General features: G+C 34.3%; 2 protein-coding genes across 6 annotated transcripts in view; one reads left to right on the plus strand and one right to left on the minus strand.

The window, feature by feature from the left end:
- Positions 1 to 14929, minus strand: part of LOC142339590 (membrane-associated protein Hem-like) — a 479910-nt gene that overhangs the window by 262211 nt on the left and 202770 nt on the right. The gene's annotated exons all lie outside the window — the stretch shown is intronic.
- The window catches only part of LOC142339592 (potassium voltage-gated channel protein Shal-like), a 109010-nt gene continuing 98936 nt past the window's right edge, over positions 4856 to 14929 (plus strand). Inside the window, exons 1-2 of the mRNA XM_075389738.1 lie at positions 4856 to 6125; positions 14203 to 14365. Of these exons, the coding sequence (XP_075245853.1) occupies positions 5020 to 6125; positions 14203 to 14365 (1269 nt within the window). The 5' untranslated portion in view covers positions 4856 to 5019. The remainder of the gene's footprint in view (positions 6126 to 14202; positions 14366 to 14929) is intronic.

Consider the following 14929-nt stretch of genomic DNA (forward strand, 5'->3'; position numbering starts at 1 on the left):
TTTATTGAAAAGGAAACTGAGCATCAAGATACTGGAGTATGTGACAAGGAAACAAAAAGAAAACGGAAATCAATTCGAAGTCGATGCGGATTTGGGACAATCGGATGAAGTTTGTTGAAGTTCAAATCTGTTATCGAGACACTGATGGATACAAATACGGAGGCCGAATGTAGTAATAGCAGAGCAAAACCAACCAATACCATCAGAACAAAGTTAAATATACCCTCAAAGGAGACGTCTTATAAATCCAAAATTCCAACACAAGAGCAGTGAAGCGGTACAATTATTAGTCAGAATGAAAGTAAAAGTAGCTCAAAAAGAGTAATTCGAAGCTCTAATAGACAAAAAAGTTCAGAAAAGGATCCCGACTGGAAACCAAGTCGAGGCCGGTTAACAGTCAAAACATCAGAAAAACCAAATACCCGACCAACTGCCAGCCGATCTATTTGCAGCAAAACTCAGGATTTATAATATTTGGATAAAAAGGAAAACAAAGATCAAAATGACGACTTATTTGAATAAAAAAGAACTATTGTAGTTAAAACCGCATTCACAAGCTGACAGTGGGCACAAATGCATTGGTGTGATATTTTTGCTTGCATTCCCATGAGGTCCGTAAGAAACAATGTAAAACAATTTTAGCATCTATTTTTGAAAATATTGTAAAATAATCCAAATTTTAAATTTTCTCTATGGGAAAAAGATAATTGTACACAAATTCAAAAACATGCTTCTGTAATATTTACTGGACACGTATTATAGGACAGAAGTATCAGAATACAATGAAATTACTGCATGCTTGAAGCTGCACACACTCTCAGTGTCGTCATAAAAAGTACTCAGTGGCACGATGCAGTTTATATTTACGAAACCTCGCAAGTAGCCCTCACCTAATATCCACTTACTCGTGACATTTGTAACAAACTGCTACAAGGGATATTAATTAGTTTACTTGAACTCGGAAATGAAGGTTTATAACCATTCTATTGAATATATTACAGGAGCGGGAAACAAAAACTGAAAGAAAAAACAAAATGAACCAGTGCCTTTATGAAGGCAGGAACAGTAAGGATGTAAAAATTGCGTATTCATCGGCTTGGCAATACCCACTGAAAAAAACATCAACGGCAGCGGAATTCTTAACGCATAATTAACCTTTGAAAAATTAAACGCAGAAGTTTTGCGTACAGAATCGGGCTCAAAGATTAGGTTTGTTGACACATTTAGAAACCAACAATTTTCTCTTTGGAGAAAATTGAGAATAATTATATCCAATACCGAGTCAAAATTGGAATTATAACAAATCCTAGATGTTTTCTCGAACAAAACACAGCAGAGCTGACTGATGTGGGTGATCATAATTAGGTGATGGGAGAGATCACTGACAAAAGAAAATTTTTCATACAACTTCTGAATAAGGAAACCAAAATAAACCCTCTAGTGATGAACAAAACTAATCATGCAAATTTTTACGTTTTTATCAAGTTAGTCTAGATATAACTTTTCCGGAAAAAACATACACTGTAACTACTCAAGATGTCAGCAAAAGTGATCTAAAAGCCTTATGTGTCCAAAGGTTCAATAGATTAAATCCATTTGTCGACGAACTCTCGAATACGATTTGTAGGATGAATAAAATTTGTCAAAAAATTGCACAAGCATTATTGGTGAAGGGAGATTCCCATCCTCTTTTTATAAGGGACTCCTAGGAATGCATGCAGAGTCAGCAGGTGCAATAATTTTTTTGCATCACTGTTTAAAGGTTTTAGTCGATTTAACTACTCTAAACTTTTGTATTGAGGAAGTACCAATAATCGTAAGACAAAGTGATAGTCAAAGCTAGTTGCGCGGTGTGAACCCATTATCCCAAGTTTCCGATAGAAATTAAACGCTTTTCAGATGCTACTATTTGTTCCCTTATGTGTTTTGGTTAGGTGATGGTTCTTGTATGGCATTTAGACAGAATGTGACAATAGTAGCAAAACGGAACATTTTGTCTCATTTTGAACAACTGAAAAATGAAGTTTCGTTCTTTAGGGAATTGTTTGATGGTTCGTTTACTGAGAGACAATTAGAAAAAACTCGACTAGCACAAATGTACCGGCATAGTCGAAGAATAATAACAAGTTTTCCTGGATCCAATTGAAAAGTATACACATGAATAGCTCTTGGCTTTTAACAGAAACACAAGAGATTTGAATTGGCATAAAGTTGCTTGGATTAAACCCATAGGCAAAAAATTTTCTGAGATATTGGTACATAGTGAGAGAATTGAACTCAAATCTAATAACATGTTTTCAATTGCTCAAATTCTAGTTTTTTTATTCAAATAACCATATCGGTTACATATCGGTTTTTTGAAAGTGTTCAACCGACTTTTGCACTACAGAGCATGAAACTTTTATTTTAACTTAATTATAAAACAGTTCTGAAAAAACAGCGGTTGAAACAAAAACAAGTCTTTAAGTGTTGTTGAAACAAAAGTAAACGCTACGATGGGTATCGACGAGACGCACTTGATTTGAATTGTGGGTTGTTAGCAACAAAAGAACATTATTTTTTTTTCAGACAAAAAATTTGCAACTTTAATGGAATTTCTAAAATGATGTTAGTCTAAATATTAGTCAAGTCTAAAGCAAGTTTTGCTTAGAAAGCGTCATGGAACCGAAAATGGGAGAGTATGTGTATTATCTGCCTAATTATTAATCAAATCTAAAACAAGTTTTGTTTAGAAAGCGTCATAGAACCGAAAGTGGGAAAGTATGTGTATTATCTGCCACAAATATACAAAAAGAAAGCATTTGTCAGACACGGAGTCTACAGAATCTAATCTAAAATGTTCAACAAGAAAACAAATTTCTAAAATGGCAAATTTTTTGAGTTAAAGCAACAACTAGCTGTTGCAGAAAAGCAACGGGAGCACTTTTGTACCAAAAAAGCTAATAACATTCAACTTGTGTTGGAATGCCGACTACAGCATTGGCAGCCTTAACTGAATCAGACGTTTTGTCTGAGGAGCTAAATACAGCTCTAAAAAAACACGTTGAAAACGAGGGGGAGCTTGAGGGAGCTTGCAAAAAAAGTTTTGAAAACAATAGCAAAAGTCAAAAGGTTAGAAATTGAACTACAGGCGGAGAAAAACGCCGAAAAGTTTATTGGAAACTAAGAGCAGGAGATGGAGAAGAATTTGAGAATTTGCCCTGCAAAGAACCATTATCCATATATGATGTTCTTTGGGTGCTACCTGCCGCATCTAAGGAGAAAATTTCAAAAGTTTGACTCTCTGGATTCACACTGATAAAGGAGACAAAAAAATTAAAGGCATTGAATCAAATAAAATGTGTGCTCTGGGACGATGGATTGCATAATATATACGAAACTCACGGATGGAAGTTTGCGACGGTGTTTCTAAGTTAATAATGTGTTTACCATTATGCTTTTACAGGGAAAGACGGTGTAGTGACACTGACAATTTTCCAGTACACGATCACAATTTCTTAAAGAGAAAGCTTTCGAAAAATACATTTTAATTTGCTACTAACAAAAAACACTTGGAAGTGACAGCTAAACGCGCTGATTTGTGGCTATTATTTAAAAGACAATGTATTTCAGCACTTGTCATAATAATTGATGGTTCACACATCAATGATATTATGTCACTGAAAAAATACGATTTACAAACGTTAACGTTAGGACCGAACACCTTGTTTAGGAAAGAAAAGATTTCTCTGGAAACCAAGGACCTCTCTTCTACCACTGTGCCAATATATTTTAGTTTGCTTAAGAACCGCGTTCTTTATTATTCGGATTGTAGATTTATGTAACATCTACTCTTAGAAGCGCCATTTATGTTAATTCAACGTAAAATTCAACGCAAACTTTTTTAAAGTCAAAGCTAATATCAAAGCAAAATTATGTAAGGTCCACACAAAACTATATAAGATCGACTCTGAAATCAACTCAGAATTATGTAAGATCAACGCTAAATTCTACTCAAAATCATGTAATATCTAAACTTAGAAATGGATATTTTTAAGAGGTCTACGGCTAGAAACGCAAAAGGTAAGATCTACGCTTAGAAATGACAATACTTTCTCTTCAACGGATCAAGCGTAGATCATATTTAAATTCAGCGCATTCACCCCCAATCGTACACAATTTTGCATTTCTTATCCGACACCTCGACCCGGATGTTATACTATTATAAATTCAAAAATTGTTCATCATAGAAGAGAGTTTAAACAGTTATAATTCAGGGGTGTGTCTATTGATTTTTTGGGATCTTTTCCGTTTATGCATCCCCTTTATTCTCCCGAAGCACGTGTTATTACATGTAAAGAACCAAGATATGAACCAAGATTTTCTAATTGTGATTTTTTTCCAATCGAAAAAATCCAAAAAGCAGAAATCCCGAAATTCGATGACAGATTTTTAATCGAGAACTAGACTATTGAAATGGAAGTAACATAAAGATAATCAAACGCCCCCAACTTTTCTCGAATTTTAGAAAGTTCGAAGAGAACTGTTTAGTGGTTAGTTTTTCAAAATATTCTCAAAGTTTTGCTCCCCTCAGTTACAGAGCACGTATTATATCAACATATAAATTTGGTTTAAAAGCACTAGGGAGTAAAGACAAAAAATAGATTACAGGTACCTTTTAAAAGAATGGTAATTTTCTGTGGTTCGATTTTAGTTTTGAATATGTTCATTTTGTCAGGGAGATCGATGCTATATTAGTTTTCCTTCTCCTCACCTTTTCTTTTACGTTGAATCATGATTTTTGAAATTTTCGTTTCTTCCATTTTTTAAGTTAACATATTTTTGTTGTTGAAGCCCTCCGATCACTTTCCGAAGCTAACCCGACCAATTTGGTATAGTTTTATGAATTGAAATTTTATCCTTCTTTTCGGTGGTAAAATGTAAGAATTCTGAACGCATATTATAAAGTGCATTATATAAGCACAATTCAAATATAGTTTCACTTTTATCATCCGAGTTTTAAGCTATCTCTGCGATGTTATGGCATCCGTTGCAGCTTGGTTACCGTTCGCCAGAGCTGCTGCAATTGGGTGGGTACCAATTGCATCGAATCCGTTACCGCCCCCTCCCCAGCAAGAAAAGAATATCAAAGACGAAAAGGTAGTTATAAACGTTAGTGGAAGACGCTACGAAACGATGCGGAGTACTTTAGAAAAATATCCTGACACCTTATTAGGGAGCAATGAAAAAGAATTCTTTTTCGACGATTCCAATAACGAATACTTTTTTGATCGCGATCCGGACATTTTTCGTTATATTCTCAATTTTTACCGAACTGGACATTTACATTACTGCAAGGCGGAATGTATAAGTGCCTACGACGAAGAACTGTCATTCTTTGGAATTATGCCAGATATCATGGGTGATTGTTGTTTTGAAGACTATAGGGACAGAAAACGAGATAACAGCGAGCGGATGATGGACGACAAGCTATCAGAATCTGGCGACGGTCCAACACCGGCAAATTTTAGAGAAACCATGTGGAGAGCATTTGAGAATCCACATACCAGTACAGCTGCTTTAGTATTTTATTATGTTACTGGTTTCTTTATTGCCGTATCCGTGCTAGCCAATGTTGTCGAAACAATCAGGTGCTCACCCTTTCCAGGAACTTTTACAGACGTTCCTTGTGGCGAACGTTATGAACTCATCTTTTTCTGTCTTGACACTGCATGTGTAATGATTTTTACAGCAGAATATATTTTACGTTTATATGCTGCCCCAGAACGATGCAAGTTTATGCGCAGCATTATGAGTGTTATAGACGTAGTAGCTATTCTTCCTTATTATATTGGCTTGTTTTTATCTGAAGAAGATAATGATTTAAGCGGAGCGTTTGTTACACTTCGAGTTTTTCGAGTTTTTAGGATATTTAAGTTTTCTCGGCATTCACAAGGCTTGCGTATTCTTGGCTATACTCTCAAGAGCTGTGCCCGAGAACTGGGATTTCTTCTGTTCTCTCTCACAATGGCTATCATTATATTTGCTACAGTTATGTTTTACGCCGAGAAATCAGTCGCCAATACAACATTTTACAGCATACCAGACGCTTTCTGGTATACAATTGTCACTATGACAACCCTCGGGTAAGAGATTTTGAATTATAGTGATGGGTTTAATAAGGCTACTTTCAGTTTTTGAACTAAAATGATTCTTCTTTGAAGCAGAAATTTGATAAAGCAAGAAAAACTGAAATTTTGAATTCCTATTTTCAAATGTCTTGGCATTTTTAGGCGGCAAACTTCGCTTTACTAATAATATAATGAGGGTGCTTTTGCTACTCTTTGAAAAGCTGTATTTGTGATACCAGATTATCTTGTGAAAACATTTTTTTGCCACAAGTGTTGTGTGCATCTTAGATCCTAGTCTTAAGGAAATTGTTTTCCGATTGCTCCTCGTTGCGAGATTTATTGTGTTCAACTTTTTGTGTTCTTCTGCGGCCAATGAATCAACTGATTATTGCAAGGGTACTAGTGTTGTCAAAAAGTAAGTCTTTTCAAGTATTTTTGTACTTTTAGAAGTATTTTTGTATCCATGATCTAATGTGATGTTTTTCTGTGTTAGAAAAGATCTTCACCTTTTCGGTGTTAATTCATCAGCAGTTCTATCATTTCTCTTTGATAGTTGACGGCAAAGTTGACTTCGGAAAATTGCACTTATTTTTTGGGCCTTTCCCACTATAGCCACCCCCCAGAGGGGGGGGGGGGGGAAGAAGGGAAAGACTCCATTTTTTTTTCTGGAAAGTCAATGGCGGGACTCCTCACGACAAATAATAATCAGGATCTGTTGCGTGTAATATTTATTTTTTGCCGAATTTAGTCAGGGATACGTAATTTTTTGTGTGAATAAGTGGAGTCAGTTTTCAAGTAATGCAGAGGTAACAGTGGAAGTGGATCACTCACAGTTTTTAATAGCTGCGATTGCTGAGTGGAGTTACCATTGCCCCTCTCTTTTTTTACAGCTAACGAATTTGCATCATATTGAGGTGCTGTCTTCTTTTAAAGATCTATTTTGATTTTTGAAGTCAGATTTGAGTGGTAACTTTGGCCCGGAAGATGAGCGAAAGAGCGAGTGTTTTGCGGGGTTATAAGAAAACGGTGTTTGAACAAAAATTCGTTTTCTCGATACTTTGTTGAGTTATTGTATCCTGTTTTTTAAAATGGTTTTCCAAACCCATTTTTTATTCTGTTCAAAAGTTTTGGTAATCAGCTAGTGGTTGTAATTACTTTGACACCATTATTTTCAAAAAATGAATTTTTGTGCTGTACTTTTATCTTTATGTTATTCTGGCACTAAGTTTTGTTAATGAAATGTGTTTTGTGCTGTTTAGTGATCGCTCTTTTTTCTGGTCAAAAGTTTAAGAATCAGATTAGTAGTTTTAATAGATATTTATCGCAACTTTAAAAAGTTAAGTGATTTGCCGTGATATAACTAAATTTTGTGTTTTTGCTCATAGTCTCTAATAAAAGATGGTATGTTCTTCTTCTTGAGGCATATTTTAACATTGGTAAATGGTTGGTCTTAACCGTGATCTAATGTTCATGCCTCCTGTTCCATTTGTTTATTTTTTCAAACAGTATTGTTTTTGAATTTGGCCTGCTTTTCGTTTCCATTTGATGTTAGTCCAATTGTGTCACTACTGAAATGTATTTTGTGCTATACGACGATGCATAGTTTGGTATTACATTTTTTAATGGAGATATTGGTTTCAGTTTGACAACACTATCTTGAAACTGACTCTTTGGTTCTTTCATATCTTTTCTACTCTTTTCAGGTAGGGTCCTATTCGGTTTTTATTTTCAAAGACTACTTTTTTGTAAGTACTACAATTCTTTCGACTGTAATTCACGACTTCTGCTTTGTTTTTCTTTTCTTCGTCACGATCCATTAAAACAAACTTATTGTTCACTGTATCTATATAAAACACTCGCAGTTTAAATTAATTAATCATCGGATTGTTGCGCAACTTCATTTGCTGCAAGTGAGTGAGAGAGTGAATTAGAGCTAGCGCTTGTTGTTGGCGAGCTAAAGGCAAACGGGATCACACAGCAAAGCATCATCAAAATATAATTATCACTCTTTTTTAAACAAAATGAATAAACTATTGTTAATTGTGGACATTTCCGATCAAACTTTGCTCGGATCATTACTCCTGACATTTGAGAATGTCATATTCTTGGATTTCCTTAACCGAGATATTTGCTTGACGTCACTTTTTAGTTGTTCGATCATTCGTCTGCGTAATTTTGTGGTCGTACATCAACTCAATCTCAAAATGACTTTTGCTTTTTTTAATAAGTGGAAGTAAGGTCAATTGAAGATTTCTCAGTCCAAATAATGCTTAAATGAACTTGAGACGGCTTCTAGTTTAAAGTTAACTAAGACAAGCACTTAGTAGAAAAAAAATATAGCTTCTAGTAAAGAAAAATCGAATTTTTAAAGGCATTTATCCTTTTCATCTGAGACTAAGAAGTGATCATAGCTAGATTCTGTCATTCTGCCGACTATTTTTATTAATTATAAACTAAACTTTAATTTTGATGAGTTATCCATCGGACAGGTAATCAATTTGGATTGATGTTTAAAGGATTTTCTGACTAGTTGGGAAAAATACGAGCCGATATACTTCTGATTGATTTGGTCGCGTTTTCTGATTCAGGTAAAAAAACGCAGACCTTAGCAATTGGCGTTTTTGAAACTTCTAAGTTGAACTGATCTTTTCACTTGTTCAAGTTTAAATATCGTAGCAAATATTTTCAGCCAATTAAATCATCTGGACGTCTTCCAATATGGAACAAGTAGATTTCGGAAGTTCTCAGTCAAAGTTGATCAATCACTCAATTATAAAAAAAATCTCTGAAGAACTCTTAATTAATTTCTTAATCTTTAATTTAAGAGATACTTAATTTTTAAGAGTCCTTAATTTTTCAGACCCATCTATCCGTCACCCAATGTATTCAGGTATAGGTTGTAACACTGATGATTTCACTGCAAAAATCTGGCATTAGAAAACCGTGTAACGGTTCGAGATTTAAATCAGTATTTCGAGGTGACTTTATTTCAGCCTCGTAAGCTGGCTTGAAAAAGGAACATTGTAGGTTTTGAAATCTGGCCCAGGGTTTGGGAAAATTTGGAATGTGGCATTTTAAAACGTTCGAGTCAGAGTAGTTTCAAGCTGCAATCGAGTATCCCTGCCGGCAATCGGTTTGAGATATAAGTCATAAGTCATAACTGGGCCGACATAAGTCAGTTTGGCTTTCAACTCCTGGCTTTCAGCTTTTGCCAACAGTCATGATGGTTTCACTGCTCGAAGTTATATCAGATCATGATTTTGCGTTTTCGTGATTAGGAAAATGGTCAGAACTTGACGTTTAGTTTTAATTTATACGCATCTGCTGTCGATATCTAATCCTGCCATACGAAAAAACTCCCGCCAGACTATTTCAAAATTTAGTTTTATGAAGTTTCGTACAGTTCCAATGCAATGGCGAACATCAGAAAGTATGATTAAAAAAGCAGCGAGGCGCTAACACAACATTCAGCAAAAGAAAAGGACAAATCATTTAATACTATATAATTGAAAGCTAAGCAAATGCTGTAACAGATCATTAAAATGCATGATAGATATTTTGACAACAATCGGTTCTAATTTGTTGGCATCATTCCTTGGAACACTTGCCGCGCCGTTAATCTTTTTCTATTTTTTTTCGTTTCAAAATTTTTTGAATTTCGGTTTTGATAACTTCTAGTACATGATTTTTTCCATCGGGGTTTTGCTTCCGCGGATCTTTGGCTCTGTTTTAAAATGTCCTATTTTTTAAAAAAAAAATCTTTATAGTTTACCACGTTTAATACTAATGTCAAGAAACACATACCGCCGTTCGGTTCTCAAGAGTAGTCCATATTGCAGATGTTATGTTGCAGTTTCTCATCGTTTTAAAGTGAAAATGCGTTGGATGAAGACTCCTCCGTTTATTCTCAAAAAAGGTGACACGATATATGCAATGTATGATTTCATTAAACTGGGCGTCGTAACAAGACTCAATATGTTTTGGTTCTTTCATAACTTTCTTTTTCAATGCGGAAGTAATTCTCTATAACTTTGTCCAAATGAAAGATTCTTACTCTCAATAAGCGATGTTTGATTCCTGTACGAGCGTAAGCAAATCTTGTATGATCTTTTGCAAATCAGACACCTTTTTCAATTTCTAGGTATCATAAATATCCTTTAACGGCAACTAAAATTGATTTATTCTTGCATTTTTTCCGTTTACCAGGAACGAATTTACCATTTAACGAATTCAACTATCTATGATTGGAACGGTTTTATATGTCGAACGCTTGAATAGGTCGAAATGTGAGCGTATGATATTAGACAAAAGCTCGATTGGGCGAAAACAATTTTTGTAGCAATTGGGCGAAAATTTGCGACAAACTTTTTGTGAAAATTGGGTGAAAAACAATTGAAACACATGACTGTACGTCAAAATCCGATTGGCCCTATAAAATACTCCAAGTGTGGCTAATTGTTGTACATAACTTTCAAACACGCAGTCAAATGTTTTTAAAAATAAATATTGAGAATATGCAGCATTTCCGTTTAGATAGATTCCCAAATTACGCCCACATTTTTGTATAACTGTTCCCCAACCCCATAGTTCTCAACTATTTAAAATAAAGCTTTTTACTTTTCGGCAAAATTATTTTCCTAATTTTTTTCGAGGGTTGTAGAAATAAACAGTTAGAAAAATGCTACATTTTAACCAGCACTATATTGGCTCATTCAAGTAAAGAGAGTTATTTGTGTTGCTTGATTGCGTTTTAGCGTCAATTGGTTTTTGAAGTATCATCAGTGTTTTGATTGTTTTTAGCCTATTTTCTACGAAATTTTGCTGAAAGATTTCGCCTAATGACTTCAAAAATTGGCTGCGTCAATTTTTCGCCTTAAATCCCATCCCCCGTCGAAATCTCCAAATGGCTAATTATAATTAAAACAGAAAACAGATATAAATCCTACAAACGTTCATTTTTTAACTTGAAACAAGCACTGCAAGTTTTAAAGGGGCGTAGGATATTCGACGAAAGTTCGATGTGGCAAAAGGGATTTTCGTAGCCTTTATACAAAAGTTTTGAACTAATGTTTTGTTGAGCTTAGGCCAACAAGCATTAAAACACTGAAAGGCGGTACTTCAGAATCCATTGGACGTTATAAAGTACTGGAGTGTCGGTAGCAATCGACTTTACATGAAGATGAGTTAATGAAATGCATGTAAAAAGTTACTTTTGTTTTCAAACTTTTACATGATTTCTATACGCCCGGGCAAAGTATTTTGACCATGGTTACAAGGCAAAAGTAAAGAACATACCAAAGAACTCATTCTAAAAGAGCTTAGAGTTATTGGGGCGGGGAAAATCGAGAAAATATCGGAATTTGGTAAACGGGGTGTGGACTTGCTCAATATATTTTGAAATGTTTTCTTTTCGTTAGCTATTATCATGTATTTAGGCACACTTGTTTACTTTATAGCTTCAAGTTGATGCTGAAGTACTGTCTCACTGTTTTGATTAGTGTTAACCTAGCACACGACATTTCAGTCCAAATTTGTTGCGTAAACCAAATACTCAAAATTGAAATTTCTGTTTCGATGACTGTTTTCTTCCCAAAACTTTCAAAGCAATGTCATGACTCTACCAAGATGCTATTTAAACTATTTTTACAAGTAAATTGATTTCCTCCCATTAATGTGAAAGTAACTTTTGAACGGTCCAATTTTTCTAATTAAATTTTTATGTTGTTTTCTTATTGTTCCGACCCATTTTAGTGGGGAGGGGAGTATATACCGAAATGGTTTTTTGTGCAGTCAGTTTTTGGCCGATCAATATAATAATCGTAGAGAGTTGTAAATGGTATCATTAGAAAGCTGGTCCAGCGTAGAATATGGAATTATATTTTGAATTTTTATTTATGGGGTTATCGAGATTTCAAATTTTGTGAACATTGAATTTAGTAGCTTTCGTTCAAATTTTCCGTATCCTTTATCCAATTTTTTGTAAGTTTTGCTAAAAATTAAGTTAAAATTGATAACGGCGGTGCTAATGTCTTCCTCTTTTAAGATAGAGGAGGGTTGCTGAATTTTTCGATTCTTTTTCGAGTATTCTTGACTAGAATTTATGCTAAATTTTATTTTTTTTCCCGTCAAAAATGGGAGCAAAAATGCTTTTTTAGCCCACCTTCTTTAAATTTGTTGGCAGTAAAATCCTAACAACTGCGTACATATGTAACTAAGAAAGCTAGTTCAACTATCGCTGGCTTTGAGAGTCTTCTGAAATTATAATTTTCCCAATTTTTGCAAAATTAAATTGGGTAATAATACAAAATGCATTGTTTTTGCTATATTGAAAACTCATCCATTTCCCAATCATTTGAACAATTGAATGTTTTTTAGATGCGCTGCAATAATCCATTACACAATGTATGCAGGTGTAGGTAGTAAGACTGATGATGTCACTTCGAACATCTGGCATTAGAAAACCGTGTAACGGTTTGAGCTTTTTACGTCAATATTTCGAGGTGACTTTTTTTCAGCTTCGTAAACTTTTTTGAAAAAGGAACATTGTATTTTTTTGAAATCTGGCCCAGGGTTAAGGAAAATTTGGAATATGGTATTTTAAAACGTTCGCGTGAGAGTAGCTTCAAACTGCAATCGATAATCCGTGCCGGCAATCGGTTTGAGAGCAACGTCGAATTCTCCAAATCGCTAATTATAATTAACACAGAAAACATATATTAATCCTACAATCGTTTATTTTCTTTATTTGAAACAACATATCAGGGCTGATGTTGATCTCACCATAGATCCTTACAAAAAAATGTTCCTAGATTTTTTCACAATATTTCCGCGTTTACAGTTTTTTTTTGTTAATTACTGACAAGAAATTCAATTATTAGCTCAATTAGTGACAGGTACTATTTACAAAATAATGAGGACGAACGAACATATATTTTGGTTTCGATTGTTAACCTGATAGTTTTTAAGGCTTTGACCAAATAATTTGTAAAATTTTTTGGACTTATGTTTTGCTTTCGTTTGTTATTCTTTTTGTAGTCCAATGACTTAGTTTTGCTTCTTTAGGAGGTATTGGTGGACCTAGAGAATGCTTTCTGTTGGTATTTGAAGTCTCTTATGACTTTGACTTTAAATATATATATTTTTAAGAAAATGTCGGTGAATTTTTAAAATTTGCCACATCTTATTTCTCTCAACTTTGGCTGATTTTCAATGGAAACAGATCAAAACCAATTTTCTAGGAGTTATAAATTAATGTCTTTAACCGTTTTATATTTAACTAATGTTTCTTGGTTTTGATACCACGAGTTTTAAAAAAATTTTTTTGAGCTTAATTGCACATTTTATGGGTTTTTTGTTACCTTTTCGAATTATCAGATTATTGAGAGATCCAGTTGAAGGGATGCACAGCGTTGGAAAAAGGGGCAACTATTTTTTTTGTTGAATAGTTTATGCTTTTGTGGGCTCGCAACATTTAGTGGATTTTTAAAAAAAATTTTGCTTGTCTTTATCTTTTTTGTTTTCGTTGTTATGTTATACGACATATACATGATAATGATAGGTCTCAGTTGCTTCCCAACAGTTGTTTTCAATACTGGAAACTTTTTTGATTGTCGCCCCCCTTTTTGCTCTTTTTTGTCCATATCTTTTCTAATAAAGAATAGGGTAATTTGTTTTGTTTAGGTTTCATCTGATGCGAGTTTGATTTTATTATTTTTTTTAAATGTAGACATCGAGCTTTGCTCGTAATTAATGTTTGTTGTTATTTGATTTTTGTTATTGTTTTTTCCAGTAGTCCTATTAACAACAAGTTTCATCGGCCCTCTTAAAGTGGCATTATTTTATTCCATTATCGGTTTTTTCAACGATATATATGTTTTTGAACGTTTATATCCTCCTCATTTAGTAGAAAATCAAGTCAAGAATGAGGATGAGCGGGGTCGGAACATTATTTGCAAACGCACATTACCGAGCCTCCTTGTTTCTTACTAAATCTAGAAGTAGTTTCTTTAAATTGTCACAAGTTGCGACTTGTCATCAATACACTACTCATGTTGTGAAACCCAATGTGAAATAATTCAAATTTTGTGTGTAGGTACGGAGACATGGTGCCCAAGACTCCGATGGGGAAAATCTTCGGGGGGGTTTGCAGTCTGTGTGGTGTGCTGGTGATCGCCCTGCCAGTCCCAGTCATCGTGTCCAACTTCAGTCGCATCTACCAGCAGAACCAGAGGGCAGACAAGCGCAAGGCACAAAAGGTCAGTCACTGAACAAGACACTTGAAAAACGGGCCATATTTCCAGGTGCAATATCGCTTGGTACTTTTTCTTAATAATGAGTTGTGGTCATTTTATATTTAGTCTGATAATAGCGCCAGAAAACAGTTCATCATAATTTCAGTATTTTCAACATTGATAATAAACTAAATCCTTTACAAATATCCTTTCTCTTAAACTACTATTAACTAACCTTTTTTGTCAAACATTTGCGTAACAGTGCCAGAAATATATATATATATATATATATATATATATATATATATATTAAGATCAGAGAATTGATTTTTTTGCACAGAATTTCAAATCATAAAGTCGTGCAGAGGTTGATTTTTGCCCAATGTTTTATTACAATTGTTACAAGTTTCGTTTCATTGAGATCTAAGTAGTAAAGAGGGGGGGGGGAGTCTACCGCACACATTTTGGACAAATTGCTCAAATTTGATGTGTCTAATTTAATGTTTTTCAATTAAAAATTTTCGTCGTTGGATATATACTTATAATGGTATGAATTTATTGCAATGGCTAGTCCCTCTTCTGTTAGGC

The sequence above is a fragment of the Convolutriloba macropyga genome, chromosome 5 (assembly GCF_964194025.1).
Source record: "Convolutriloba macropyga chromosome 5, txConMacr16.3, whole genome shotgun sequence".
NCBI classification, from domain to species: Eukaryota; Metazoa; Xenacoelomorpha; order Acoela; family Convolutidae; genus Convolutriloba; species Convolutriloba macropyga.